Here is a 27,679-nt window from a genome sequence, read left to right on the forward strand (position 1 = left end):
CCCTCAATATCCCACTGTGCTTTTTTGGACTCTTTTCAACTTTACAGAGCCTCAATCCGACCTGAGATCCGTCCACCTCCCGCATTCCAAAGATCTCGCTTTCAGGACTGCCCAAAGACACGTGCCTGCCTGAGGCAAAGGACTGAAGCTGATTGGTGCTTGAATCTTACTTTCAGCCCGGTGCCAGGACAGTGTCCTCCACCACACCCAGGGCTGGTGCCAGACTATTTTGTGCCCTACACAAGGCGAGCTACTTGCACCCCACCCATCCCCAAAATTGCCAACTTCGATTCAGCTGTTCAAGAAGAGTTTCTGAACTATTATATTTTCCTTTTATTATGTTTTTTCTTAAAACAGCTAATTTGTATAAAACTGTGACCCTTAAAGGGCAGTACTGCGCCCCTCTGAGGTCTGTGTCCTAGGGGGCTGCTTAGTTGGCCTAAAGGTTCTGACCACACCTGAGGGCAGCGGGCTAGCTTAGGAGGTGTGGACCAGGCAGTGTGGTGCAGACATCTCCATCCTCCAACGTCTTGCTGCCTCCTTTGTGTGCTGCTCGAGGGAACTGCCTCTCCCTGTTAGGGCCGGCGTCACTTCCCATCTCATCCTCCACTGTACGCCCAGCCCATGTGTTCTGTTCCCAGATCACTGACCTTCTTCCCCCGGTGCCTCTACCCCACCCATGCACCCATCGATCTATTGGGCACCTTGGCACTCTGAATGCGCAATGGTGAATTGGGATCATTGCCAGTGTTGCAACCCATGCTGCCTGAGCGATCCAGCAAGAAAATGAATTCCCCCGTAGCGATCTGGCCAGGTTTGGGGGCAGGGACGTTGGGGTACAGGGTGAGCAGAAGGGCCGGATCCCCCATCAGCGAGCCTGTGTTTTGCAAGAGGAAAAAAAAAGAGATCCAATAGGCACTGCTCTTCCACCTCCCAGCAACCCTTGCTTTTCGGCCCCCACCCCCTTCCATCACATTAGGCTTTGCTCACCTGAGGCAGCTCCAGGCTTCCCAGCCTCTAGGAGGGTGCTGGGCTTGTGAACATCCTCATAATAAATCAGTAGCTCCACGTCTCGGTCAAATTGGTGCCCTTCAGCCAAGGAGACCTTTGGCAGCAGAGAATAATAGAAGCAAACATAAGAACATGCCATGAGGGATCAGACCGAGGGTCCATCTAGTCCAGGGGGGATTCCACACGTCGTACTGAGGGCACTTCCATGCGCCCCCAAAACGATCATGTAGCTTGCCTGGAGAAGAGACGAGAAAGAGGCGTCCTTGCCGCCGCTGCCCTCCCCGCCTTCTTCTGCCGAGCTCTCCGACCCGGCCAGCGAGGAAGTAGGTGGGCGGCGGCGGCAAGGACGCCTCTTCCTCGTCTCTTCTCCAGGCAAGCTACACGATCACTTTGGGGGCGCACTGGCTCTGAAAAACCTCCCCTTCTCTCATGCACCTTCCACAGGAGGAAGGCATTCCTGCCTCATCAGGTGAATTAGGTGTCCCTTGGGCCCTTCTATACAACAATACACCTGCAATGCTGTACATGCAGACATGTTTTTCATATGAACATCCACAGACTGGATCCTCAAAAATGTAGAGTACAGATCCTGTTTATGCTGTACAAGCACTTTACATACACATGCTGTTGTGTGCAGTGCTCCATGTGCTACCTGGACATTACTGATCCTCCTAACTGTGGAGACATGGATTTTTGTGAACTGCCCAAACAGCTGCACCTATTGCGCAGTATAGAAATGAAATAAATAATAACAATGAGACATCATTTGTGTCTCTCTCTCCTCTCCCCAGGAGGCCCAAGGGTCTGGCAACTTCCCACGTTTTCTGTAGAGGACACGGGTGGATGTCTGAGAAGGAGACACGAGGGGGCTAAAGCAATGAAAGGAGGTGCAGAAACAATAAAAGTGTTGCCCCTTCTTGATCCAGGGCCATCCATGAAGAGGGAGAGAAGACAAAAACGCATCTCCGGCATCAGTATCTCATGTCTATAGACCTCCGGTTACGTCTTATTCAGCCAAAACTTTTGCTTCGGGTCTACTGGACACCACAATGACTTTTTAACAAAGGTTTGTCTAATTCAGCTAATTGTTGGGGGTGTTATGCAGTTAATGCTTCTTTTATTCATATGTTTTGGAAATGCCCAATAGTTGCCTCCTTTTGGAAGGAAGACATCAAACGTATAAACTTTCTATTGGAAAGCCCTTTAATATTTTCTCATGTACATATTATCTTAAATTATATACCTGCTTCTTGGAATCTAACACACTGTCAGCATAAAAGGATTTTTCATGCCCTGCTGACTGCTAAAAGACTGATACTATTTGAAAGATGCCTGTAATGCTATGGATTGGAGACCTAAAAAAACCCTAGCAACATTTGAAACTTATATTTGAATATCTGGTCTGACTTTACTGAAGTTTAAGTCTAACTTACTCCTTTTTTCCATTTTTTAAAGAGTGTTTTAATATTGAAACAGAGGCCTTTAGGGTATGTAGTTACAGTTGCATTTTTTGTTTGCTTGTTTTGTTTTGTTGAAACTTGTAACAAAAAGTTATTTTTAAAAAAGCACCTTCCCAAACTCTCCTGCAGAGCTGACAAAGTGAGCCTAGAGGCAGCTATTGAGAAAATTCCTTAGCCACCAAAATGGCATTCGTTTCAGAATTCCTTCCAGTTTTATATTATCAATATAATTCAGACAAACATGCAAAGGTGAAGGCTGTGTAGAGAAGAACTGGGCAAAAAGCAGGTCTGGATCACCTAGTAAATCTTTGGATGAATTAGAAAGGTTTTCCATCTCCCTGTTGCTTAACCATAACAGCAACAAATGACACCCTGCCTAACCCCCAATCCACTGCCCTAAATTATACTGGGATTGGAGAGAAATAGGAATGAATGTACATTAAATGGGCTACTCTTTCATCTGCAAGGATAGTGATGTAAAATTTAAAAGCATCTAAAATGAAATTCAGGGTCTTTGAACGTTCTAGCTCAGCCAGGGTTATCTACCCTGAGCAGCAGCAAATCCCCAAGACTTCAGGCACAGACCTTTCCCAGCCCTGAGACTTTTTAAAACGAAGATGGTGAATCTCTCTCAGGGCTCATCTACGCCATGCAGGATATTGCACTATGAAAGTGGTATATAAAAGGCAGGAGCCCCGCCAAACAGGATATAGCAGCATGAAAACGGTATATGGTATATGTAAATGGGCCCCAACAGTTGTCAGTGCACTTCAATACTACTATAAAGGAGTAGTGTGGCTCCTGCCTTTTATATACCGCTTTCATAGTGGAATATCCTGAATAGTGTAGTTGAGGCCTCAGCTCCAGGGATGAATTCAGTTTCAGAAAAGTTCTCGGGAGCCACATTTTAATGGTGGGCAAGCAGGGTGAAAGGGGCCGGGCCAAAATACTTGCGTATTTTAGCTAAGTGCTAGTAATTAAGCCTTAGCAGAGGAATTTCAAATTTTTAGAATGAGAAAAAAACAAACCTATTGGTAGCCAGGGAAAAGGAGCCCTCTAGGGAACCCTGGAAGGGCCAGACTGAGATTTCAGCCAAGCTAGGTTTGGCCCATAGGCCTGAGGTTCAATACTCCTGTTTTAAGTAGAGATGTCAAGAACTGAACCTCTGGCAGGCAGAGTTGGTCTTCTACCAGTGAGTCACATCTGCTCTATACCAGGACGAAGCTAGACTCTTTCTGCTCCCCCATCCCACAACATGCTAGCTTTTGTAGCATTCACCAGTTTAGTCATCTGAAACATTACTGAATTAACTTCTAGGCATTGAAACAGATGTCCTTAGAGAAGGCTCAACCATGAAGGGCTTCCTTGAAAACTGTGGGGCCATGACTTAGATCTAACCACCACCAGCAATGACATGGCCTAGATCTACACTAGTGCTTTTTAAAATCATTGTTGAAGTGCATTGATAACTGTTCAGGCACATTATGAATTCCGTCTACCACTTTTCTAGTGTAATTTCCCACTTTTTATTCAATTTTATCCAAAATACCACCACAGATGTCGTGGTGTGTCCTACGAGGTACAAAGGCACAAGAGCAATATAGCATCACCATGATGGGACCGTATCAATATGACACAAAGGGTAGATCTGGCCTTGGGATGGTTTATCAGTGTCTTACCTGGGCAGTGGTACGGTCCTCCGCTGTGTACTGTAACGGTTCAAGGGAGCATTTTGACTCCACACGGTTGATGCCATAGGGAGATGCCAGCTTGGTGCTGAGGTGGAGTGTGTAGGGAAGCTTCCCCTTGAGCACTCTTGGTACGCTCTGGGTGACAGTGTCCCTTTCTGAGCCTGCGAAGAGGAACACAGACAAAGCTGTTTTTACAGGACAGGGTGGACAAACCCTCACAGGAAAGAGGCAAGCTGAGGTTATGGTTGTGGTAGAGTCACCATGAGGCCAAATCCTCTGGCGTTATCTAGAGCTATTTTTTGTACCACTTTTCCTAGGGGGCCTAGTTTATGACAGTAATGGCGGCACAAACCCCGAACATGAAGCAGCAAGGCAGAATGGAAGGCCTCATCCTGGTCAACGGTACTAAGTTAAACAGCATCTTGGATCAACTCCTGAGGGCCTCAATGTGCAGTGAAGCCTGGGTGGCAGTGAGACACTTCTCTGAGGTGACTTTATCTTTGGGTCAGTACTGGGAATTGGGAGGTAAGCTCCTACCCTGAGGCACATAACGGGGGTTCAAGACAGCAGGCAGGACAAAGCGGACAGCCCCATCAGGCTCCGGAGCTAATGCCTGAACGTAGCGCAGTTTCAGCGTGGCCTCTCCGTCGGGCGGAAGGTTACCCAGACTGCAAGTGAAAATGTCACTGGTGTTTTCTTCTCTTTCAAGCAGGAAAGCCTGGCGACCTTCACTCAGGGCATCCTCGTATTCCTGCTCTGCCTGTATTGGATGGGGGAAGGAGACATAATTAGGTGTAAAGCTGGCTAGGAGGGTGGTCATGGAATCATAGAATTATAGAATAGTAGAGTTTGAAGGGGCCTGTAAGGCCATCGAGTCCAACCCCCTACTCGATGCAGTAATCCTAGTTAAGACTAGAATTGTAACTCCTTGAGGACTTTTTTTTAAAAACCCTGCTCCTTACAGGTTTTCATTCACTAATATTGTCTATGTTTGGCACACCTGCTTCTTCTCTCGAATCTGGGCCTCAATCCGCGTCCCACCAATCAGGCCCTCGAAGGCATATACGGCAGCCTCAGCATCCAGAGGGAAGACAAATCTGACTTCCACTGGTTTCTTCTCCTCATTCTGGTACCGAAGTTCAGACACCACATCAGCCACAAAACCTTGGACCACCACATCCACGGAGATGCTTCGCAAGGGCACTGGGGCAAGGAAACAGTGAAGCGAAAACGTCACCTCAGTGCCTGACTTAGTCCGGGTTTGTAACCCGACTCTAGAGCTCACTGCTCAGGAGCCATCAGTGCAACCTCCAGAATCAGAGGCAGTAAGTCTGTATATACTAGTTGCTAGGGAACATGGGTGGGAGGGTGCTGTGGCACTGTGCTCTGCTTGTGGGTCATGGTCAACAGCTGGTTGGCCAATCTGTGAACAGAGTGCTGGACTGGATAGACCCTTGGTCTGATCCTGCATGGCTCTTTTTATGTTCTGTGGCTTATCACCACTTCAAATCCCACTCAGAATTTATTTATTTATTTATTTAATTACATTTATATACCACCCCACAGCCGAAGCTCTCTGGGCGGTTTACAACATTTAAAAATAGTAAACATTAAAAGTATACAATTTAAAAACACACACACACACACACACACATAAAAAACAGTATAAAAACAACAGTATCCATTTAAAAACAACAATTGTGGGGTCCATTAAAAACAAACTTAACGTTGTTAAATGCTGTTAAAATGCTGTTAAAAATGCCTGGGAGAAGAGAAAAGTCTTGACCTGGCGCCGAAAAGATAACAATGTTGGCGCCAGGCGAGCCTCATCGGGGAGATCATTCCACAGTCGGGGGGCCACCACCGAAAAGGCCCTCTCCCTTGTTGCCATCCTCCGAGCTTCCCTTTGGTTTCCGCTACTGAAACCAAAACACTGTACATTTCACCCACTGAACATTGTGATTTCTTGTGTTTTTCAGTTCTAGGCATTAGACAGTAGTAGTTTTGCTCACACTTAACTGAATAACTACATGCAGATGACTTACCCGGCTCATGAGCTTGCGTGAAAAGACCACACACAGTCATGGCTTATGATTATCTTTGTAGCAGAAGCAATTGCCTAGTGACAAACATACCAAGAAAAATGACATTTTCTGTTTTTACCTTTGGTTACAGCAGCAGCGGGGAACTAAAATGCTGTGTGGTGGGGGCAGACGACCCACCCACCCTGTCCTCCATGGGCTGAATGATGGGGGGGGGGGCTGTCATAGATTGTAAGCCTATGCGGCAGGGTCTTGCTATTTACTGTGTAATCTGTACAGCACCATGTACATTGATGGTGCTATATAAATAAATAATAATAATAATACAGCATCCTTTGTAAATCAGCTTGAAACCATGGGTTTGATATTCTGGCTTGGTGCCAGTCCCCTCACAAACCACGTTTTTGTGAGCTGTTCAGATATAAAAACAAAGCATGGTCTGGCACAACCGCTGAATGTTTGCTTTTGATTGGTTGCAGTGTTGGTTATGGGGCAGTAGCATTTTTTTCTGAGCAAGAGATTGTGGTGGGCTTAAGAAATTTTATTTGACCCATTTCCTCTTCCTGTTCTCAAACCCACTGCAGTATCTCGCTCAGGAAAAAAAAATGCTACTGACCCACAACCACATCTTGTTAAAAATCATAAAATAAAATAAAAATTGTGTGTGCACACTTAGATGGCTCTGGGGTTGCAGGAAGATAGTTCTGGACTTCATTTAGTTATTTATTTGGGCTTCTGATTTTTTTTATTGATTGATTGATTGATTGCATTTCTATACCCCCCAATAGCTGAAGCAATGGCTGCCCTGTGGCTTTTACAGTAGCGTTTGGTTTGTGATTACATGGAGGAAAAGCAATGGACGCTCTTTGCTTTTGCAATTTCATTGGGGTTGTGATTGCATGGAGGAAAGGCAACAGAGGCCCCGTTGCTTTTGTGTAGTAAAATTAGATGCTATTGGCCCCTTGGCTCCGCGCCTGCTCTCGACGACATCTAATTCTCCTACATGAAAGCAGCTGGGCACTTATTGCCTTTCCTTTGCCAGCGGCGGCTCGCGTGGCAGCAACAAGGCGGCGGCGCTTACGGCCCAAGCGCAGGCAAAGCGCCCTCCTGTCAGCACCGAGCAGCTGCAGTCCGATGAGTCAGAGGCAGGGGATTAGAGCACCAGGTCACCTGACTTCCAGGGAACTTGGACGCCGGGGGGAGAAATTGGCTCCGGGAAAGAGGGCGGCGACGCTACTGATTGTCCGGTCTACAGAAAGGGGGCGACTAAAGGGGGCGGGGGCGGCGGAGGCTACGGCGGGGCTCCCGAATACAAAGGCGGAAGAGAATGCGCGCACCAGGCCGGGCGGGCTTCGTGTTCATTCTCATTCATTGTTGTTATCTTAACGAAGTTCCCTAGACGGGAAAGGAATTTGCGCTCAGGTGTGTGCGTCGTAGAATGCAAATAGGGGAGGAGAGGGGGGGGGCTAGCCTACGTGTTAGGGGTGGGGTAGGTGGTTGCTTGCCCATGAAGGTGTGTGCGCGCGTCTGTTCCAAACAGGTCCAGGCTGCAGACGGGTGGGGCGATGAATCTGGAGGGTGCAGGATGCAGACGGGATGGATGAGGTTTAATTTAAGTGAAGGGGAGCCGGGTGGAAGAGCTAGGGCGGGCGGGCGGGCTTGGGGATACTAAACCGAGGGGGCCCGCCAGGATTTAGTATCCTGGAAAGATTCCCCTACCTGCAAAGGCTGGCGCGGCTCGTTGCTCTGTGCGGAATCGAAAGTAGGCAGCCAGTGTTCCACCCAGGGACCGTCAGCAAATTCCTCTGAGCAACTAGTACCAATGGCTGTTCTCGGTGAGAGACCAATGAATGCGCGGAGGAACAATAAATAAAATTGCTGCGCTTGCTGGACGCAGCGCCCTCCCCTTCCCTCGCCTGCTGGCCAGCGCCCACGCCATTGAAACACAAAATCAACGGTAAATCCATTGAGCCTTTCTTTAGAACTGGGCTTAAGAGGACCGAGAGGAATGTAGGCTAACGAGTCCAGTATGTTTTGCGGTGTCGGGCTGGTGCAGCTTCTTTCCTGGGGGCGGAGCAGACTGGTCTCCTACCTGCGTTGGCTTAAAGCGAAACGTCACTCACCTCTTGAACACTTCTAGGAGGTAAAAGCTGCCAGAGAACATATCCAATCTGTCGAGCAAAAATCCTTGTATGCTCTCACCGGTCAGAAACATAGGAAGGTGCCTTACACAGCATCAGTCCATTGTGTCATCTAGAGTGACAGTATGGAAAGGAGCAAACAGTGATGTTTGGGATTACCTAAGCCACGTGTTTTCTTTCAACAGTTATGAGTATGCCTAGCTTATGGGGGAAAGCTGTGATTTCTATCAATGTGTTAAACTGCATGGGGGGGCATTTAAAAACCCACCTCCTGTGTTGTTATTATTATTATTATTTATTTATTTAATAATAAATAAGCTGTGTTCTGCTTTGGATATGTAAAGCGAAATGCTGCTGGAATATTTTAATAGGGTGACCATATGGAAAGGAGGACAGGGCTCCTGTATCTTTAACAGTTGTATTGAAAAGGAAATTTCAGCAGGTGTCATTTGTATATATGGGGAACCTGGTGGAATTCCCTCTTCATCACAACAGTTAAAGGTGCAGGAGCCCTGCCCTCTTTTAAATCTGGTCACTCTAGTATAGCTCCTGCAGCTTTAACTGATGTGATGAAGACGGAATTTCACCAGGTCCTCCATATATACAAATGACACCTGCTGAAATTCTCTTTTCTATGCAACTGTTAAAGATACAGGAGCCCTGTCCTCCTTTTCATATGGTCACCCTAATTTTAAAATATGTATTTTCCTACAGAGTTGTTGCTGGTAGCTCTATACAGGGAATAGCAACATTTTTTTGGGGGGGGGAATAATGTTTGCAGGCAACTATGATTGTGTTTGTCACATTGTAGAAGAATAGCCAGGCTTTTCTGTCTTCAAATATAGCCACAAATCCTTTTTCCTGCAATAAAATAATTAAAATGGTATTTTAACAGTTGGACCTCACCATGGTGCTTCGTGCGTGGTGAACATCATGACTGGACTACTGTAACATGTTCTATGTGGGCCTGCCCTTGGAAAGCACTTGGAAATGTCAGCTGGTGCAGAATGTTGCACCAAACATTTTGATGGGGGGGGGGGGTCATATCATGTGACCAGGTTTTTATACCAACTGCAGTGGCAAGGAGGCAATTCAATGGCTGAAGATACTTGAAAAGCTGTTTCCTCCCAGGTGGACCTGCCTGCCTCTGGAGATCAGCTGAGACACTTCCTACTTTTCAGTACTTTCAACCTTGTACCGTAGAAGTACAGCTTCTGACCGTGTTCATCTTATGAACTTAAAAGGAGTTTGATTCTGGTTCTAAGCATTTTTGCTTATAGAGGGAATTTCAATTTTCTTTTTTAGAAAAAGTCAGCTCCATATTGAGAACTTTGAAATATGCATCATTTTTTCATTCACAGCATTTTTATACCACTCTTCAGTAGAAAGGCTCTCAAAGAATCAATACTTTATTTTCTTTATTTCTTGGCTGCCTTTCAGGGCAGAGGCCTTCACAAGGAGGCTTTCAACAACAAAATACATACAATATTAAAAGCAATAAAAACATGATCATAATAAAATAGCAAAAGAAAAACCACAAAACCAACAATAACAGTATTCATCATGGGAAGGCTGTGGCAAACTAAAATGTTTTTCAGGCCTCCTTGAAGGCCTGCATGGTGGACCTCTGATGGAAGTTTGTTCCAGAGGTTTGGGGCCACCCCAGAGAAGGCCCTCTGCTGTGTGGAGACCCACCCCATTGCTCTCACGGGTGGGCAAATGAGAAGGGCCTCTCTTCCTGATCTTAAGGATCCTAAAATTAGGGCAGGCCCTGCCCATGGGCATACACTGTACAAAGACACGAGACACAACGAAAGGGCTTCGGAAGGAGAAGGAGAAAAGCATGATGGTGGTGCTAGACTCCCTTGCCCAGAAGGAGGGGAATGTCGCTATTCTGGGATGTGTTCTGAGTGCCGTTCCACCACATATGAAGACACTTCTATCTTGGTGGGAAGAATGAAGAGTCTCTGACTCTTCCTTCTTGTCCAGAACTTCGTCTCAATCCCCTCCAAGGAGCCCTGCACTCTGCCTAGGTTTATCCTGCTTGCTCAGCGTATTACTCAGGAAGTCCTACTGGCCCTTGTCCGGGCTGTAGATAGAGCAAAGAGTAATTATATTTTTCCCATGTGCCCCAGTGAGCAGAGAAAGAGGAGGAAGGGGCACCTCTTGGCCAGAATGAGAGAAACCCCTCTTGTTTTCATGGAGCCAAATGCTGCTACACCGGGGGGGGGGGGGGCACAGCTATCGTCTGTTTATTACGAGACACACTGGGGGCCTCTGGTGTGTTTCTTGGGGGGAATAGAAAGGTTGGGATTTTCCCAGGGTAGCGGTGATCCTATTCCGGCTTGCTTAGTTCACTGTGCCTAATCCTTTCTTATTTCGGGAAATCACTTCCACTTGTTCAGTGGGATGCATCCCTTTTTATTAATGATTTACTTTCTTTAGTTCTTCCCTCAAGGACTGCAAGACCATTGATGCTAGCACACTCATAACCTGTAGTAAGGGATGAACAACTTGCATCACTGGGAAGAAAAGGTGGGAGTTGAATCTGCACCAGGCAGTGGTTCTCCCATTTGGGAGCTGTAAAGGGGACCTTTTCCCTTCCCTGGTGGCCATTGAGAGTGGGGGGGACACAACCGGAGGCTAGGAACACGGAGAAACAATAGATCATGCATTACCCCTCCCCCTCCCTCCCCCTTTTGGCTTAAGACAAGGTTGAAACATTATTTCCAGATAAGCAGGTATTAATACTTTCAAGATGGCAGAGAATATGGCCACGGGGGGTCATGAGCGCAGAGCATCTTTTACAGCACAGAATTCAGTCTGAGAACTTGTGCAACATCTGGGATGACTCCGGGTTATTCTCCCTTCCCCGTGGAAAGGCTTCTCCCTTTGAGTTTCCTGCCTCTGATCCCTGAGAGACTTGCACCTCGGTGTCACGATAGCACAGCCCTCGAGAGTTTCTCAGCATGTGGAAAACGTTCTCTTTAAATTGGTAACAGTCAAAGCAGGAGAGGATGTCACATGGTCTTCCACCATCCCAAGGTTTCTGCCCAAAGGATCGGTGCATGGATTTGCAAGAGTTCTCCTTGGGTCAACTTGCTCTGGCAGCTTGTTCAGAGCAAAGGGTTGTTAGTCAATTCTGTAGCATTTACATGCTTTGCACCTCCTTCCGCCATTGCAGCAGTCTCAGTGTTTGCGCTGTCAGAGGCGTGAGACCGATGTTTACCACGCAAGAAAGGTTGGGAGCATTTGGTTGGCTCTGTTTGCATTCTTGGTTCGTCCCTTTCATTGCTGAAATCCTCTATCCTCACCATAGAGGACTTTGTTGTTATTGATGGCTCAACAGCTTCAGCTATTGTGCTGTTTGGAAAAGTAGTAAATGGAAAGGACAGGACAGGACAGGCAGAGAGACAGGGAGAGCAAGAACGAGGCTGAGGCCTCAGCTGCTGTGAATGACGCTGCTGCCCGAGATGTGGAGCGGATGAAGCAGGATGAGATGCTGCAACTTCCCTTCTGGGCCCCACAGTAAGCAGCCCTCTCCTTCTACTGGCCCTTGGAAAGGGACTTGGTGGGAGTCTGATCAACGCTCCGCTGTCCTTTGGAAACAACCGTCTTTAGAGTTGCTGTTTCTTTATATGCTGATAGCAGAAACTAAGGGGGGAGGTGTGCACTTTGGTTCAGTGTAATTTCTGCTTTGACAAATGTGAGCTGGTCTTGAGGCAAAAGCACAAAAGCTCAAAATTTTAGTAAGAGACACTCTCCCAGTTACAACTAGGCCTGTGCAAGCCTCGGGCCACAGATTTTGAAATCCAAATTACGATGGTCATTTCATGACAGATCTGCCATTTTAGGGCAGAACCACCGTGTTAATGCACAGCCCTAGGCCTCCATGAAGGAGAAACAGCTTACAAAGCGCCCAGAGAACTTCGGCTATGGGGCGGTATATAAATGAAATAAATAAATAAATAAAATAAATAAATACAACTCCCAGCATGCATTGCCTGGGGTCTGAACCTACCAGAGGCCAGAGACAGTTGGCACTCGTGTCCTTCCCACTGCCACTACTGTGATCGCCTGCTCACGGGAGTAGTGGCTCGCTCGTTGCTGCAATCTGCCGCCCGCCACACTGGTCGCCCACTGCCTGAAGTGATCCAGCATACTCTGGTCCCTGGAGGAGTCCTCATGCGTTCCGCAGGCACCACGCAGATGCCTGCTTCGGCTTTTGGGAGAAGCAGTCAGCTGTGGGGCGCCTGCAGAACACACGAGGACTCCTCCAGGGACCAGAGTATGCTGGATCACTTCAGGCAGTGGATGACCATGGTGGCGGGCGGCAGATTGCAGCAACAAGGGAGCCATTATGCCCGTGAGCAGGCGATCACGGCAGTGGCAGCAGGAAGGACACGAGTGTCCACTTTCCCAGGCAATGCATGCTGTATGTGTTGTATCTATTTTTCATTAAAAAATAAAAAAGGAAAAAAAGTAGAGAGAGAGAGATGAAAAAGAAGGAAAGAAGAAAGAAGGAAGGGAGGAAAAGAGGGCAGGAACTAGCATCTTTTCTTTCTCTTCCTGTAAAAACAGAGATATTGGAGGAGTGAGTCCATGAGGTTTCCACGGGGTTTGCTCCATTGGAGCTACTCCCCATTCCAACCATTTCTCCCCACTGTGCTTGTCCTGCATCCGGAAGTCCTTTGGCCCAGCCACAGACTTGGGCCACCCCACTGACAACGAAGCCCTGGAGCTAGGGGAGGTGTTCTCTGGATTTCCACGGGGGTCTCCTGTCCTGGCACTGACCTGACCCAGGGCTGCTTAGCTTCAGCTGGCGGCCTTCATGAAGTGCCTTCAGGCCATGCCCTGAGCCCGTATTCACCCTTCTCCAGGGATTCTCACAGCAGCCCTGTGAGGTGGATCAGAGTCCACAGGAGTCTTGTTCGGGCTTTCAAGCTGCCACTTACCTCTCTCTATACATGGCCAGGCCAGGGGGCCACACCACAGAACCCCATCCCCACTGTGACATTTTCCCTCAACACATCTGAAATGCAGAAGCAAAAGAAAATTCCAAACCTTTTCTTTGCAGGTTCCTTATGTTTTGGCTTCTTCTTCTGAAAGTAAAAGTGTGAGAGAGGAAAGTTAGTAATGACTGCTGAGGGGCCTCCGTGGTTTCCTGTCTATTTGAACTCCCCCTGGGAGGTGAGCCCAAGGGGCCAGCGATTCCCCTTCCCAGGGCCAACACAGCTTCAGCTTCCCTGTTGTGGGAGGGAGTTGGTGGGGTGCGGAAAAGAGCAGCAGTGTAGCATCTTGCTCCTTCAATAGCCCTGGACACACTTTGTCACAGTCCTGCTGCAGACAGTGATGAAAACAGGCTCTCACAGAAGGGGGCCACACTGTGGATTTCCCTCCCCCTCCCCGTAAATGGCAGCCCAGGGGGACCCAGGGTCATCCTCAAGGGCTTCCACCGATTCATGGGGTGAGTTTGGGAAGAGCCAAACTGTGGATGAACTAACCCACAATGAACTGTGCTGTGTCATGCAAACCAAGTCACTGTGTCCCCCTTGCTAGAAATACCTGTCTCTCAAAGGAATAGGCTTTGGAGAAAGAGCACCAGAGTTGAGTGTTTGCATCATCACTGGACTCCAGTAAGGTATAAACTACAACCCATTAACCCCATCTGGCAGCATGACACGGAGCATGGAGTAGCCACTAACCTTGATTGCCACAGTGGTTGGCCGGCCTTCTGCTGGGAATATGTTCTGTGAAGCAAAAATAAACAAACAATGGCAAGGTCTGATGATAACCATGACAAATGCATCAGATGGTATTTATTTATTATATGCAATGCTTCCTTGGAGAAGTTTAATAGAGCTTACACTGTTCTCTTTCCCCTCCTCAGCCCATTTTATCTTTAAAATGTGTGAGCAAGTTACAACGGTGAGGTAGGTAAGGTTCGTCTGGCCCATGATCCCCCAGTTACATTCTTCTCTGAGTGAGGAGTTGAACTTTGGTGTCACTTAATAACCATGTCCACCTTTCTCTGCAAGTCTCCTAAATCAACCTGCATGATAGCTACCTTGCAAATATTTATCCAAAACAGAATGAATGGTCTTCCACATTTCTCTCATCAATGGCTAAACACTCCAAACCCTTTCCACCCTTGCAGCACAGCTCTGGAACACACCTCTTTTTGGCCCTGATGAGTTACCATAGAAGATGCAAAAAAGGACTGGAAGATTTGAGAGAAGGAAGGATTTGGGGGTATTACAGGGACAGGAGGAACGTTGAAAGAACTAGCCAAATGCCCTGAGGCGCCATTCCTCCTAGACCAGTGTGAGGCCAGAGAAGGGCAGGCTGCCTACAGATGCAGGCCAGGCCAGGGATGTGAAGCAGCAGATCCCTTTGTTATTTTTTTCTAATTTTCTTTACACGCTCACCTAAAATTGTGTAGTTTCCTGTGTGAACAAAATGCTGGCCTGTTCCTGCAGGGCTCTTCTTAAATTCCTATATAAATCTCCCTATTCCTTCTTTTCCTCTTTTCTCCTCAAGTATTTTTTGACATTCATTAACTTTTCTATTCAGTTTCAGTATTTGCAGTGTGTTTAGTGAGTTGGTAGGTTTTAAAAAAGCTACACACACAAGAATGATGTTTATCAGAAATTGCTTGAATTGATTTTTTTAAAAGTAATCAATTCATGATTTTTTTAAAAAATGTCTTGGTGGAAGTAAACATAAAGTCTGAATGTCAAATAAGGCATCCTCCGTGTGCCTCTCTCTGCATCTTACGAAAGGTCTTAGGCACATCTGTAGCTAAGCTAAGCAGCCTAGGCTTATAATTTGGAATGCAAATGTCACAGAATCACAGAACTGTGGGGTTGGAAGGGACCACAAAGGACCATCTTGTTCAGTGGTTCCCAAAGTGGGCGATACCGCCCCCTTGGGGGTGGTGGGTTTACATAGGGGGGCGTTAAGAGGCAAAGGGGTGGCAGGGGCGCTCGAGTCGCAAAGGGGCGGCAGGGGGGGCGCTGGAGGGCCTGTCCATGTCCATGAATAAGGCAGTGCGATGGCACAATAAAGGCCTCCCCTATAAGCACCCTCTGTCTCTGAGGAGGTTCCTCTTGCCCCTTGTCTCAAAAGAGCACAGGTACGTTCATGCTTGCAAGTGCCATGCATCGGAGACTGTGGCCGCTGTGAATCATTCTGAATATGTACCTACTGACTTGTTTTTATTGCATGCTGCATGTAAGGTAAGGACATCTTCTTAGGGCCGATTGAAAATCAGCTTCAGGTTTCTGGGATTTGGGACTTCCTACCTGATTTTTCCTCCCACCTCTACAGGAAAGTTCAGAATTTGGGGAGACTTACAAGAAAATGATGTTCTGGTGATGCTTTGTCCTCCAACCGCCTCCGCTTTGCAGCGTAGCTGGGGACATCCAGGGCCTGCAATAGAAAGATTCACCAACAGGTCAACAACTGGCAGATCAAATCCCAGATGACTGAGAACATGTCAACGTTTTAGGGGAGATTCGGGCGGGCAGAAGGGAGGCCACTGCAGGAGCACTGGCCAATTTCTCTTAAATACTTTTGGAAGCCGCCGTGAGAGCCTTTTTTGGCTGAACGGCATCATAAAAATGCTTAAATGAATGGATAAATAAATAAAATAATTGATCACCTTACCTCTTCCTCTGTTAATTTCCTTTTCCTCGACATCCGGGTTTTTATTTCCGGGAGGTTCCCTTCAGTCTAAATAGAAGGAAATAATGAGATCAGGCAGGCAGTCCGCATTCCCCTCGACTGTCCCTTCATGCTATTTCCTATCTTCATTCCTCCATCTCTATAACACACACACCCCCCACACACCAGTCTGCAGATCCATGCAACCTTATTTAGTTTGCGTAATTTTTTTAAAATTGGCTTTTTTGGTCTTCGCTCCTGACCTGGGGCCAATCATCCACCCTGTCCAACTAACCTACTTCAGGGGCTGGTCTGAGGCTCAATTAGGAAGTGGGAGGGGATGGAGACCCTAACCCTAACCCTATGCCCCAACAAGATATTTGGAAGAAAGACTGAGGCCTTAGCTAGACCTAAGGTTTATCCCGGTATCGTCCTGGGGTCATCCCTGTTCATGTCTATGATGCACAGGGGATCCCAGGAGTAGGCAGGGACGACCCTGGGAAGATCCTGGGATAAATCTTAGGTCTAGCTAAGGCCTGAGTGTGAATGTAGTAAATAAATGTGAAAAATAAGATACAGACATTTTTAATCCTATTTGGAGGATTCATTGGCCAACTTTCTCTTATTAGTCAAATGGCCAACTCTTCAGCTACATGTTTGTAAAACTGGAATTACAGCTGAAAACAAGAATGGACTACTCAAGTCAGCCCACTTGTGTCCTTGAGAAATGGGAGAGGGGGAGGTAGATCACGGTCTGCCTGGGGGAGACTGGCCCATTTCCAGTGGACCACCTAGGGCCTAGCTGTGCTTCTGACTCCTGCAATTCCGGCTGGATTCACAGGGCCCAGGGATGAACAGATTTTGTCCAATCTTTCCGCCTGCGTTTTGTGGATGGTCAGGTGTCTTTTGTTCTGTTATCCACTCACTGAAAGAACTACAAGAATTTCATCCCATTTGCATTAATGCACATTAGCATAGATCTAATAATGGGCATCAGTGAGGCCCATTTGTGGAAGTGTGGTTTGGCGCCAATCCCCCTGAAAGTAAAAAAGAAAAAAGTCCATGGAATCCACGTTAGTGGATTAAAAAGTTAGTCCTCTGTGGAATTCGCAGGTCATGTTCATAGAAATCCCAACTCATTTGATTCTCCTTCATTCCTGGCTGGGCCTTCCTGTGGCCCAGGGGGACAGTTTGGCTCAGTTCACATCAATGAGTTCCAGCTGAATTTTAAAAAGTTCCTGAATTATGCACACTTGATTTCTAAATTGACAAGACGTCAGTCAACCACGGGGCTTCTAATAAAATACAAAAGGGGGCCATGCAGTAATGAACGGAAGCCACGCCTGTATCAATAGGTAGAACTAAGTGAGACACACAGGAAGTCAGATGGAAGAGGAAGTCAGGGACACAGACTTTGATTGAAGGAATACTCGCCCAATCAGGAGGTGACTCAGCACTCTCAGGAGTCAGTCAGGGCTGGAGAGAAGTTAGTTAGAAGCTATGTTTGTTTGAGGCAATACAAGTTTTATTTTTATATAATACTGCGTTCCTCATTTGCAACAAACCTATCTTTGAAACAATGCCTGTTTGGGACTTCTCCATCTGCAGGTACCAGAATCAAACGTGACCCAGGTCCTGCTCTACTTTTTGAAATGAACAATAGTGAATTATAACCCAGCTACATGTGTGGGGTCTTCCTCTATTGATTCTGTGGCTAAGACCAAGTTCCTTAGTGGGCATGCCATAACTCCCTTCCAGTCAGACCTCACCAACCCATGAAATAAAGGCGACTGCGTCCCTAGTACAGCTGTGGGGGAAATGAAATAGCGAGACTATCCTAACTCAATTACGGCACTATTAATATGTTGACAGCCCATCTTTCATAGAATCATAGCATAGCAGAGTTGGAAGGGGCCTACAAGGCCATCGAGTCCAACCCCCTGCTCAATGCAGGAGTCCTGCATTGATACATTTCTTCATTCTTTCCTGAAGAGAATGCTATTTTGGCCGTATTTTCCCATAGGATTGCATTGGCTGAAGAAACACCTATAACTTCTTTGTTTTTAAAGCTAGATCCCTGAAACTTACTGTGCTTAGAAATTGATCATTGGGGTTCATTTGTGTCAATTTCCAGAATTTTTCATTTTGCGCTTTGCTTGCAATTATTTTTTATTGAATGGGTAAAAGCTGGAGGGGGTGGGGAACCTTTTCCACCCCAGCAGTGATAGACAGGTTCATCTTTTTTTTTTTTTTTTAATAATTTTTATTCATTTTCAACACTATATAAACATAGATAAACATTTCCAAAATATAACTGAAACAAACACAATAAGAAAAAAAATACATCAAATATCTGCTGCATACATATTGAATAATTGTTGAGTACAAATATCAAAAACTATTACATATGCCTTATCACACTACAACATCTTCATTCTTAACATAAAAGTGCACCCCCCACCTCGGGATCATTCTTGAGTCCAAAATCTAATCATTTCTTCTGCTGGTGGTTTCCCACTTCCCTTAGTAAACACGAACACTAGGAACTGTTTCCAGATTCCTTCGAACTCATTTATTTTAGTTACGCCTTTTCTCCACTTAATATTGCATGTCAGTTTATCATTAATGGCTATGTCCCATACTACTTTATACCATTCCTCAATAGAATATTCCCCTTGGATCTTCCAGTTCCTAGCTATCATCAATCGTGCTGCAACCAACAAACTCGATATCAGCTCTATAGTTCCTTTTCCACACTTTATATCTTCAAATAGTGACAGCAATGCTATTTTTGGTGTTTGTTCTATTTTCATTCCCACTATTTCTTCAATTTCTGAGAACACCATCTTCCATAATCTTTGTACATATTTGCATTGCCACCACATATGTAAATACGTTCCTTTTTCCCCACATCCTCTCCAACAATTTGCTGAATGTTGATCACTTATCTTATTCAATCTAACCGGGGTTAGGTACCACCTCCATAAAATTTTAAAATAATTCTCCTTTATTCTTACTGATAAACTTCTCAACACTCTTTGTTTCCATAGTCCCTCCCAGCTCTGTCGCCCTATTTGTATCTTCAAATCTGATTCCCAAATCATTTTCTCTATATTCTCTCTAAACTCCTTCTCTAACAATATTTTATATATTTCACTCATTAATCCTTTTGAAACTATACTACCTCCTTTTCCTTTCTCCTTACTTACTACTAATTCTTCAAACCTCGTCATCTTTCTGCACATTCTATTATCTTTAATCCACTTTTTATTCCATTGTTCTAATTGACCATATTCTAGCCAAGATAGCTTCTTCTCCTTTAACAAATTTTCCATATCTTCTCTTGTTTTAATATCTCTTACCCAATCCTTTAATTTTATTTTATTTTTCTCTTTTAATATTTTACATAATCTGCCCTTTAGATCCTCTGGGAAATTCTTTAACATTATTATCGGTGCTAAGGGAGAGTTGCTCGGAAGCAGCTTCCCTTTAAATTTACTCCAAATTTCCCATTGAGTCCTCAGGAGTGGATTATCTATACTTCCAACCCACTTTCTTCCTCCATCTTTAAAAAAAACATTCTCCAGATTCATCTCTACCTTACTTATGATTTTTTCTTCCATCCAATATAAATCTCCTACTCCCATAATTGCTTCTACAACATGTCTTAATCTATTTGCTACGTAGTATAATTTTATGTTTGGGAGACCCATTCCCCCCTTTTTTTGGCTTAGGTACCAATTATTTTTATTCACTCTTGCTCTCTTTTCTCCATTACAATATTTATTAATAATATTTTGCCAACTTTTTATCTCGGTTTCTGGTATTTTTATAGGTAGCATCCTAAATACAAAATTAATTTTAGCTAATATCTTCATTTTTATCAAAGCTATTCTCCCAAACCAAGATAAATTTAATCTTTTATATTTCTCCAATTTCTCTAGTACCTCCTTCTTTAACCTCGTTAAATTTTCCCTTTCTAAATTCTCTAGATTTTTTGTAATTTTAATTCCCAAATATTTAATCTCGTTCTTAACTTTCAATTCCATTCCCGTAGACAGGTTCATCAAGCAATCGTGATAAGTTATCAGCCCATGTGTAGCATCCTCCAATCCCAATGTTGGAGGGGGGCAGGAAATAAGCAAAAAGGGATACTGAGTAACTTTTCTTTTTTTGTTTTTTGTAGGACTTTTGTCACTTTTGAGTGCATTGGTGAAGCAGTAGCCCGAGCAAACTCACACAGCCTTACGTTGCTCCAGTAAAGGAAACCACACCTATGTTTTAAATAATATACAAAGTAAAATAAAAGATAGGCAACACAGCACTGCAAGGTACCCACAATAACCTTGGTGGACAACTGGATAGCAGTGGTGCAAATGGATGATGGCCTGTACAGCATGTGGACGTGCCCAGTGCCCAGTGCCCTTGAGGAACATCAGAACCCTCCAAAGGGGAAGCAGTGGAAACCAATGAGTTGCATGAGTTCATGTGTGATGTAGTTTCTCAAAGGCAGGCACCTAGACAGGACCAGCCCCTGTTTCCTCCAGGACACTGGGCACGTCCGCTCCAATACTGGTAATAAAATCAGACAGCCTTTTTGTTCTATAGTAATAATAGTTGTTGTTGTTATATTATTATTATTATTATTATTATTATTATTATTATTATTATTATTTAATGGCTGTGTAGTCAATCAACTCTGAAGCAAGGAGCTTTACTGTTGTCCTGCTAGCCTCCTATTATTTATGGGATGAAAAGGCATCTCTCTGTGCTGTTCCCGCCTCACAGGGCCGGTTTGTGTTTCTGCCTTTGAATGGACTGGAAAACAATCCTTGGCTCACTGACTTGTACCCGCAGAGTTGTCTGCTGCTGCCCCTCCTCCTCTGTGCCCGCCTCAGAGGGTCAGTTTGTGCATGTCTTGCTTTGACTCAGGGCAGTTGTCCTTCTTTGTTTTTACAATTATTGGCAGGGCATACCCTGGAGTGTGTGAATTGTGGCGGAGCCTGAAAGGATCATCTATTCAACAGCATCTCTGTTTGTTGTGTGTGCATTGTAGCGTTTTGAAAAACAACATGTTATAGCACTTTGGAATGAGTGGATGGCATGAAAGAAATCCAGTTTTTAGAAGCATTGTGACCCAAGAGGGGCAACGCAAGGTCTGAGTTGTTTATCCCATGAACAGTACGCTGTACGCTCACCCAGTTTAATAATTTTCTATCTTGAAGTTCCCTGTGTTAATTTTTAAAGTGGTTAACTTGAGAGGAATATTCTGATTTAGGTTTAACTTTAAAAATTCACCAAAAATCAGAGCATGATCTGATTTCTTTCAAAGTGGCCATGACTAAGGATCTATGTGGAAGCTCTCATGGTGCCCAGTTGCATGTGTGTATCTGGAAAAGTGACGGCGATAACTGCATTAATGTAAATGGGGGGGGGAATCTTTTAAATATTCCCCCAAAATGAAGGCACAATCCAATTTCCTTCAAAGTGGCCACGACTAAGGATCTTTTTAGAAGCTATCATGGTGCCCAGTTGCATGTGTGTATCTGAAAAAATGATGGAAATACATGCATTTCTGTAAATCGTGGAAAATATTATTTTAAAATTCGCTAAAAACTAGTGCATGCTCAGATTCCCTTCAAAATGGGCATGAATAAGGATCTATGTGGATGCTTTCATGGTGCCCAGTTGCATGTGTGTATCTGGAAAAATGATGGAGATAACTGCATTTCTGTAAATATTCCCAAAAAATCAGGGCATGATGTGATTTTCTTCAAAATGGTCATGACTAAGGATCTATTTAGAAGCTATCATGGTGCCTATTTTGATGTTTCTAACTTGAAAAATGGTGTGGATGTATGCAGTTTTGTACATTGGGGTTATAGTTGAGGGTTAAAATTTTAAAAGTTCGCTAAAGATCAGGGCATGCTCAGATACCGTTCAAAATGGGCATGAATAAGGATCTATGTGGAAACTCTCATGGTGCCCAGTTGCATGTGTTTAGCTGGAGAAATGATGGAGGTAACTGCATTTCTGTAAATGGGGGAATCTTTTAAACATTCCCCCCAAATCAGGGCATCATCAGATTTCCTTCAAAATGGACATGACTAAGGATCTATTTAGAAGTTCTCCTGGTGCCCATTTTCATGTTTCTAACTTGAAAACTAAAAAAGTTATAGGTGTTTGACATTTTCAATGCAAGTCTATGGGGGGAAAAGCGAAGCTCCGGATCTGGATCTGCCACAGAGTGGAGCAGAGGCAGATCATCCCAAAGCAGAGCGTACGCAATCTGAATGTTGCAGATTGGAATCCCGAGTGGATTGTTCGTGCACAGCCCTATTCAAAACAACATCCACAAGAATAAAAGAAGGCACTTTAAAGTGAATCCAGAAATGGTATTGGACACCAGTTAGGCTGGCAAAAATTAACAAGAGCTTGATACCCTCTTGTTGGAGAGGATGTAAGGAAAATGGAACTCAAATACATGTGTGGTGGGACTGTGGGAAAGTAAAGAAACTTTGGGACAGGTTCTTTAGAGAAATTGAAAAGAATTACTATATATATGGCATTATTGAATTTTTGTGTCAAAGAAAATAAAGAGATAAAAGAACAACCATTTATTGGATGTATGCTGACAGCTGCAAGGCAATTAAGAGCAAGTAACTAGAAAACAGCAAAGATGCTAACAGTAGCTATATGGAAAAGGGCAATTTGGGAAATAGCAATTAGTGAAAAATTGACACAGAAATTACCATTACAAAGAGGAATAAAACAAAAAGATAACTTTAAGAGAGATTGGCAAAAATATATAGAACAAATGAAGAAAGAAATGAACAGAACAACCCTGGCAGAGGCCCATAGGACGCTCTGTGACTCCTGAAAAGAAGTAATGTTAGGAAATAACTATCAATACAATAAAGGAAGAGATAAACAGAAGTGATATAACATCCCAGAAAAAGAAATGGGACAATTTATGAGAAATGTACCAGGCTGGGGGGAGGGAACAGGCTAAAAGGGTTAAAAGATGAAACCTGAAATGGAAAGTAATTATACTTATAACTTTGGGTGGTAAAAAGGTTACTGTATAATACACATTCATTTATTTATGAACATTTGTTTATATATATACTGGAAAAATACATAAAAATCCAATGCCTGTGGGAGAAGCAAAGCTCCCGATTCCCCACTGGCCCTCTCTCTCCAGAGCCACCAGATGACACTTCCCAAGATGGGACCCTAAACTGTTGTTACGATATGAGACAGAAGATGAACAAGTAAAAGACTGTATGACAAAATGGGCACAAAATATTGGGCATAATATCTTAATGGAAGAATGGGAAAATATGTGGGGAAGGGGTTTAAAATTTACACGATGTGCAAAACTTAAAAAGAATGTTTATAAGATGATGTACAGATGGTATATGTCACCTGTAAAATTAGCTAAAATGTTTAAAGGGGCTTCAAGTAAATGTTGGAAATGTAAAAAAGAAGAAGGAACCTTTTATCATCTTTGGTGGACTTGTAAAAAAGGCAAGATTCAAATACACTCCTTAATCCAAAAAATATCAAAGACAAACATAGAAACGAAACCGGAAGCTTTCTAACAAATAAAAGAGAAGGGGGGAATGTTGTTTTTGTATATGGTGACGGCAGCAAGATTGCTATTCGCACAGAACTGGAAAAATGAAATAACACCAACAATGAATGCATGGATGTTGAAGATGTTGGAACTTGCAGAGATGGAAAAACTTACAGCGATAATGAGAGAAAGGTCAACAGCTATGTTTATGTTGGAATGGAAACCTTTGATAGAATATTTGAAAGAGACTGAGAAAAATGATGAATTTGTTTGTGGATTTTAGTATTAAGGTGGGGAAAGGGAGGAAAGAAGCATAACTCTGTGAATCCAATGTAGGAGATTTAGATAAATTCTAAGATTATAAGAAAAATTGAATTGGATATATATGAAGGGTAATGAAGAAATTAATCAGCATTTTTGGCATGAAGAGGACAAAAGAAAAATGTACTTTAACCTCACCCTTAAGTGTTTTTAGTGTAATTGTAGTTGTTATATGTAAACCCTTGTTTGTATGTACCATGTGTGATGTTTGCTTAGATGTTGTTGGGAAAAAATAAAAATTTAAACCACCAGGATGGGACCCTTCTTACCTTGTGCCGCGTTGAATCGTTGTTGTTGCTCATCATGGACAGCGGTGGGTGGAAGACGGTGTGGGGAGGGGGGAGGGGGTTGGCTCTCTGGGATGAGGGGGGGAGGGAAGGGGAGGGAAGGGAAGGGAAGGCTAAAACTACTCAACTATGAAGTTATAAAACTTTTTAAAGATTAAAATATTAAACGAAGTATTAATATGAAGAAATAAACACAAATCCTGTAAACACTGGTAGCACCAAACCACTAACCTACCACACTCGCACACTCAGCCACCACACTCAACCACCAGACACTGCTCTCAAGAGACCAACAGACTCTTGGGGCTTGGTTTGGAATCCTGCATCACCATGGCTGCTAGAACTCCGGCATTGTGGAGAAGCCGGCTCTGGATTGGATGGGATTTTGATATAGGCAGTGACCACCATGGGCACCCACAGGGGGGTGAAGGGGCCCTTCTACCCCACCCCCACTCCCCCATGAGCCATAATCCTAGCTGTCTATACGTCTTCTTTGCCCCACAGTGGCTGTGCAGTGGTGCTGCATTGATTATTCAACGCAGTCACTGACATCACAAGTACAGCAACCCTTCGCAACAGCAGTAATCGGTGGTCATTTCTTCAGCACTGCTAAGTTGATGGTGTTGATATCTGCAGGAGTCCCTATGCAGACCTGAATGAATGGAATTCAGCTGCCTGATGAGCGAGTCCAGGAATTGCTGTCTGAAGGCGACACTGTATTCAGCGGATGAAGTGCATCCGGAAGCCCACGTTTCTTATGTTATACAACACTTGTTACTCTTTCAGGGGGCCCAAGACTCCTCGCGACAGGAAACTGGTTGAATGTCAACCCGTACCTTGCCTTTCATACAATTTTACTACTTTTTACTTATTTACATTTTCAAATTCTGAGTTATTTATCATTAAACATTTGTCATTTGCATTTCATCATAAGACCTCTTACATTGTCTTAAGACAGATGGATTAGTCTTGTCAGAATCAGCTGTTTCCAACCAATCCAGGAGACTAGGTCTATAGCCAGCTGGATTTTCTCTTCTCCCCCCATTTTATATATGGGGACCAATATTGCCCCCTCCACTCTGTTGGGACTTTTCATGGACACTTCAGTGTAAATAGAGTGTGATGCCAATACTGGTGCCCACCATTCAACAACGACCCTTAATTAATGGGATGGGGGGATACGCTGGGCTGTGTTGCTTTTCACTGGCACAATGAGTGACTTAATTCCATCGGCTATCACAGACGGGCATTTGCCAGCAATGGAGGGAGCAAGTCAGTCCTTTCAAAATCACTGGACTGCTGCCCCCCAAAATCCTCCCACGTTGTTCATGTAACACGGCAGTCCAGTTCTTGTGAGGAATGACCTCCCTACCAGCCTTCCTTAATAAAAGCCTCCTCCTTATATTTTATCAATTTATAAATCATTATTACTATATGTCTAATAGAGCTCCCCACCCCTCCCCAGTCCTGCCCTCTCTCCCCTGCTTCCAACAACATGCATGCAGGGAGTTGTAGGCTGTTCATAGAGAGCTTTAAGGGGAAGCAGGCAATGGACAGCCTACAACTCCCAGCATGCACTGCTTTGGAGGGCTGCATTTACTGAGGCCTAGGAGAGCTCTCTGGAGAAGCAGGCAGCTGTAGGGTCCTTGGGAAATGTGGGGTGGCGAAGATGACCCCTCCATGGACTGCCCCTCCTGCACCGTGCAAGCAGGCATTTGTGCTGGTGGCAGCAGCAGCAGCAGCAGCAAGGCCACAAGTGCAGCCTTCCAGGCAGGGAGCATTGGGAGTTGCAGGCTGTTTTTAAGGCACAACATCCCCCCCCCCTTCTCACTTATATATAGTCTGAAATATAGAGTTTGAGGTAAATAATTTGTATGAAATGTAGTTGTTATTTCCACTTTAAGCTCTTTTTTATGGGTTATAGTCACAGAGGATGTAAGAATCTGATGATTGCATTACCAGTGTGTTACTACTGCTAGGGTGACCATATGAAAAGGAGGACAGGGCTCCTGTATCTTTAACAGTTGCATAGAAAAGGGGATTTCAGCTGGTGTCATTTGTATATATGGAGGACCTGGTGAAATTCCGTCTTCATCACAACAGTTAAAGGTACAGCAGCTATACGACAGTGACCAGATTTAAAAGAGGGCAGGGCTCCTGCACCTTTAACTGTTGTGATGAAGAGGGAATTCCACCAGGTTCCCCATATATACAAATGACACCTGCTGAAATTTCCTTTTCAATACAACTGTTAAAGATACAGGAGCCCTGTCCTCCTTTCCATATGGTCACCCTAACTACTGCAGAAGCCCTGCCCTCTTTCGAGTGACCAGCTTCGTCCTCCTGTATTCAAAGTAGATACAATGATGGGAAAAGGCACAGCTGTTTTTATTAAAGGTAAATTACATCCCTGAGAAGGAGTACAGGAAGCCTGAGACTCCAGCTTGCTTATGGATCCAAGTGCTCCAGTATAGGCATAGAATGGTCCTCACTACAAGAACATACTGATGCATTTCAAAGAAGGGATTCAATCCACATACACATTCCTTTGAAGACCTCAATTGGATCCCTTCATGGAAATGAGAAGTGACCCCATGTGCATAGTTGCTTCATGTAAGCATCTGAGCATACACCAAGTTCTGGACTGGGTGTATTTTTTATATTACCAAGGGTTTTAATCAAACTGCTGTTGTTATTGTCATGAAATCGATGAAGAAATATGGATGGATTTCTTTTGAATGAGTAGGGATGCAATGTTTAGTTGTTTAATAGATCGAAAATGTTTTAAAATATCTAAAACTTCAGCCAAGGTTTGGTAAGTATAATATATATATATATATATATATATATATATATATATATATATAAAGTTCACAGCTGGTGCAGTGTAATTCCTGTGTAACTGAGCAACTTAAGCAAGCAGCTGATTTTTAAAATAAAAACTTAGCATTTAGACAGGACTTCAGAATAGCACAACATATGCATGACATTCTGGAAGCTGTATGACTTTTTTCTGTCTGAACATGCATGCATAGGATTGTGTCCTAAGTTCGCTAGCCAATTGAAGTATGCCCAATTGAGCTCCATGCAGTTGCTTCTGAGTAGACATGTATGGGATTGCCACAGTATCTCACTGGCAAGTCTCCCATTAAGGTATTTCCATTGGAGTCCTACTGATAAAACTTCTGACCAGCACAATATCTCAACCTATGTCAATAGGAATGAGATTTCCTAAAATCTTTGCTGGGTCATCATACTTGCTTGGGATCAGGAATTTTGACTTCAAGGAAATTCTTTCCCAACATAGACAGTTGTTTTTAGTCATCCTCTGTGGTTTGGCTCCCTTGCTTGAGTTATTTGTGCCTACTTGCTCTGCAGTGCAAAGGAAGAAATGGGTCTCTAGCTGGTGCTGGAAGATAGTAATTTGTTTTTTTAATGCTTTTTGACCCATTGCTTCCTCTCCAGTTTGTTTGATATAATTG

At 44.3% G+C, this 27,679-nt stretch overlaps 1 protein-coding gene across 1 annotated transcript in view; it reads right to left on the minus strand.

Moving 5' to 3' along the window:
- VWA5A (von Willebrand factor A domain containing 5A) overlaps window positions 1–27,679 on the minus strand; it is a 72,085-nt gene that overhangs the window by 14,899 nt on the left and 29,507 nt on the right. Inside the window, exons 1-7 of the mRNA XM_063137580.1 lie at window positions 7,924–8,061; window positions 6,208–6,281; window positions 5,163–5,365; window positions 4,700–4,922; window positions 4,151–4,323; window positions 991–1,105; window positions 705–877 (exon numbers count right to left, since the gene is read on the minus strand). Of these exons, the coding sequence (XP_062993650.1) occupies window positions 705–877; window positions 991–1,105; window positions 4,151–4,323; window positions 4,700–4,922; window positions 5,163–5,365; window positions 6,208–6,247 (927 nt within the window). The 5' untranslated portion in view covers window positions 6,248–6,281; window positions 7,924–8,061. Of the gene's footprint in view, window positions 1–704; window positions 878–990; window positions 1,106–4,150; window positions 4,324–4,699; window positions 4,923–5,162; window positions 5,366–6,207; window positions 6,282–7,923 lie in introns of the transcript that reaches the window.

Source organism: Elgaria multicarinata, chromosome 11 (genome assembly GCF_023053635.1).
Source record: "Elgaria multicarinata webbii isolate HBS135686 ecotype San Diego chromosome 11, rElgMul1.1.pri, whole genome shotgun sequence".
Classification (NCBI taxonomy): domain Eukaryota; kingdom Metazoa; phylum Chordata; class Lepidosauria; order Squamata; family Anguidae; genus Elgaria; species Elgaria multicarinata.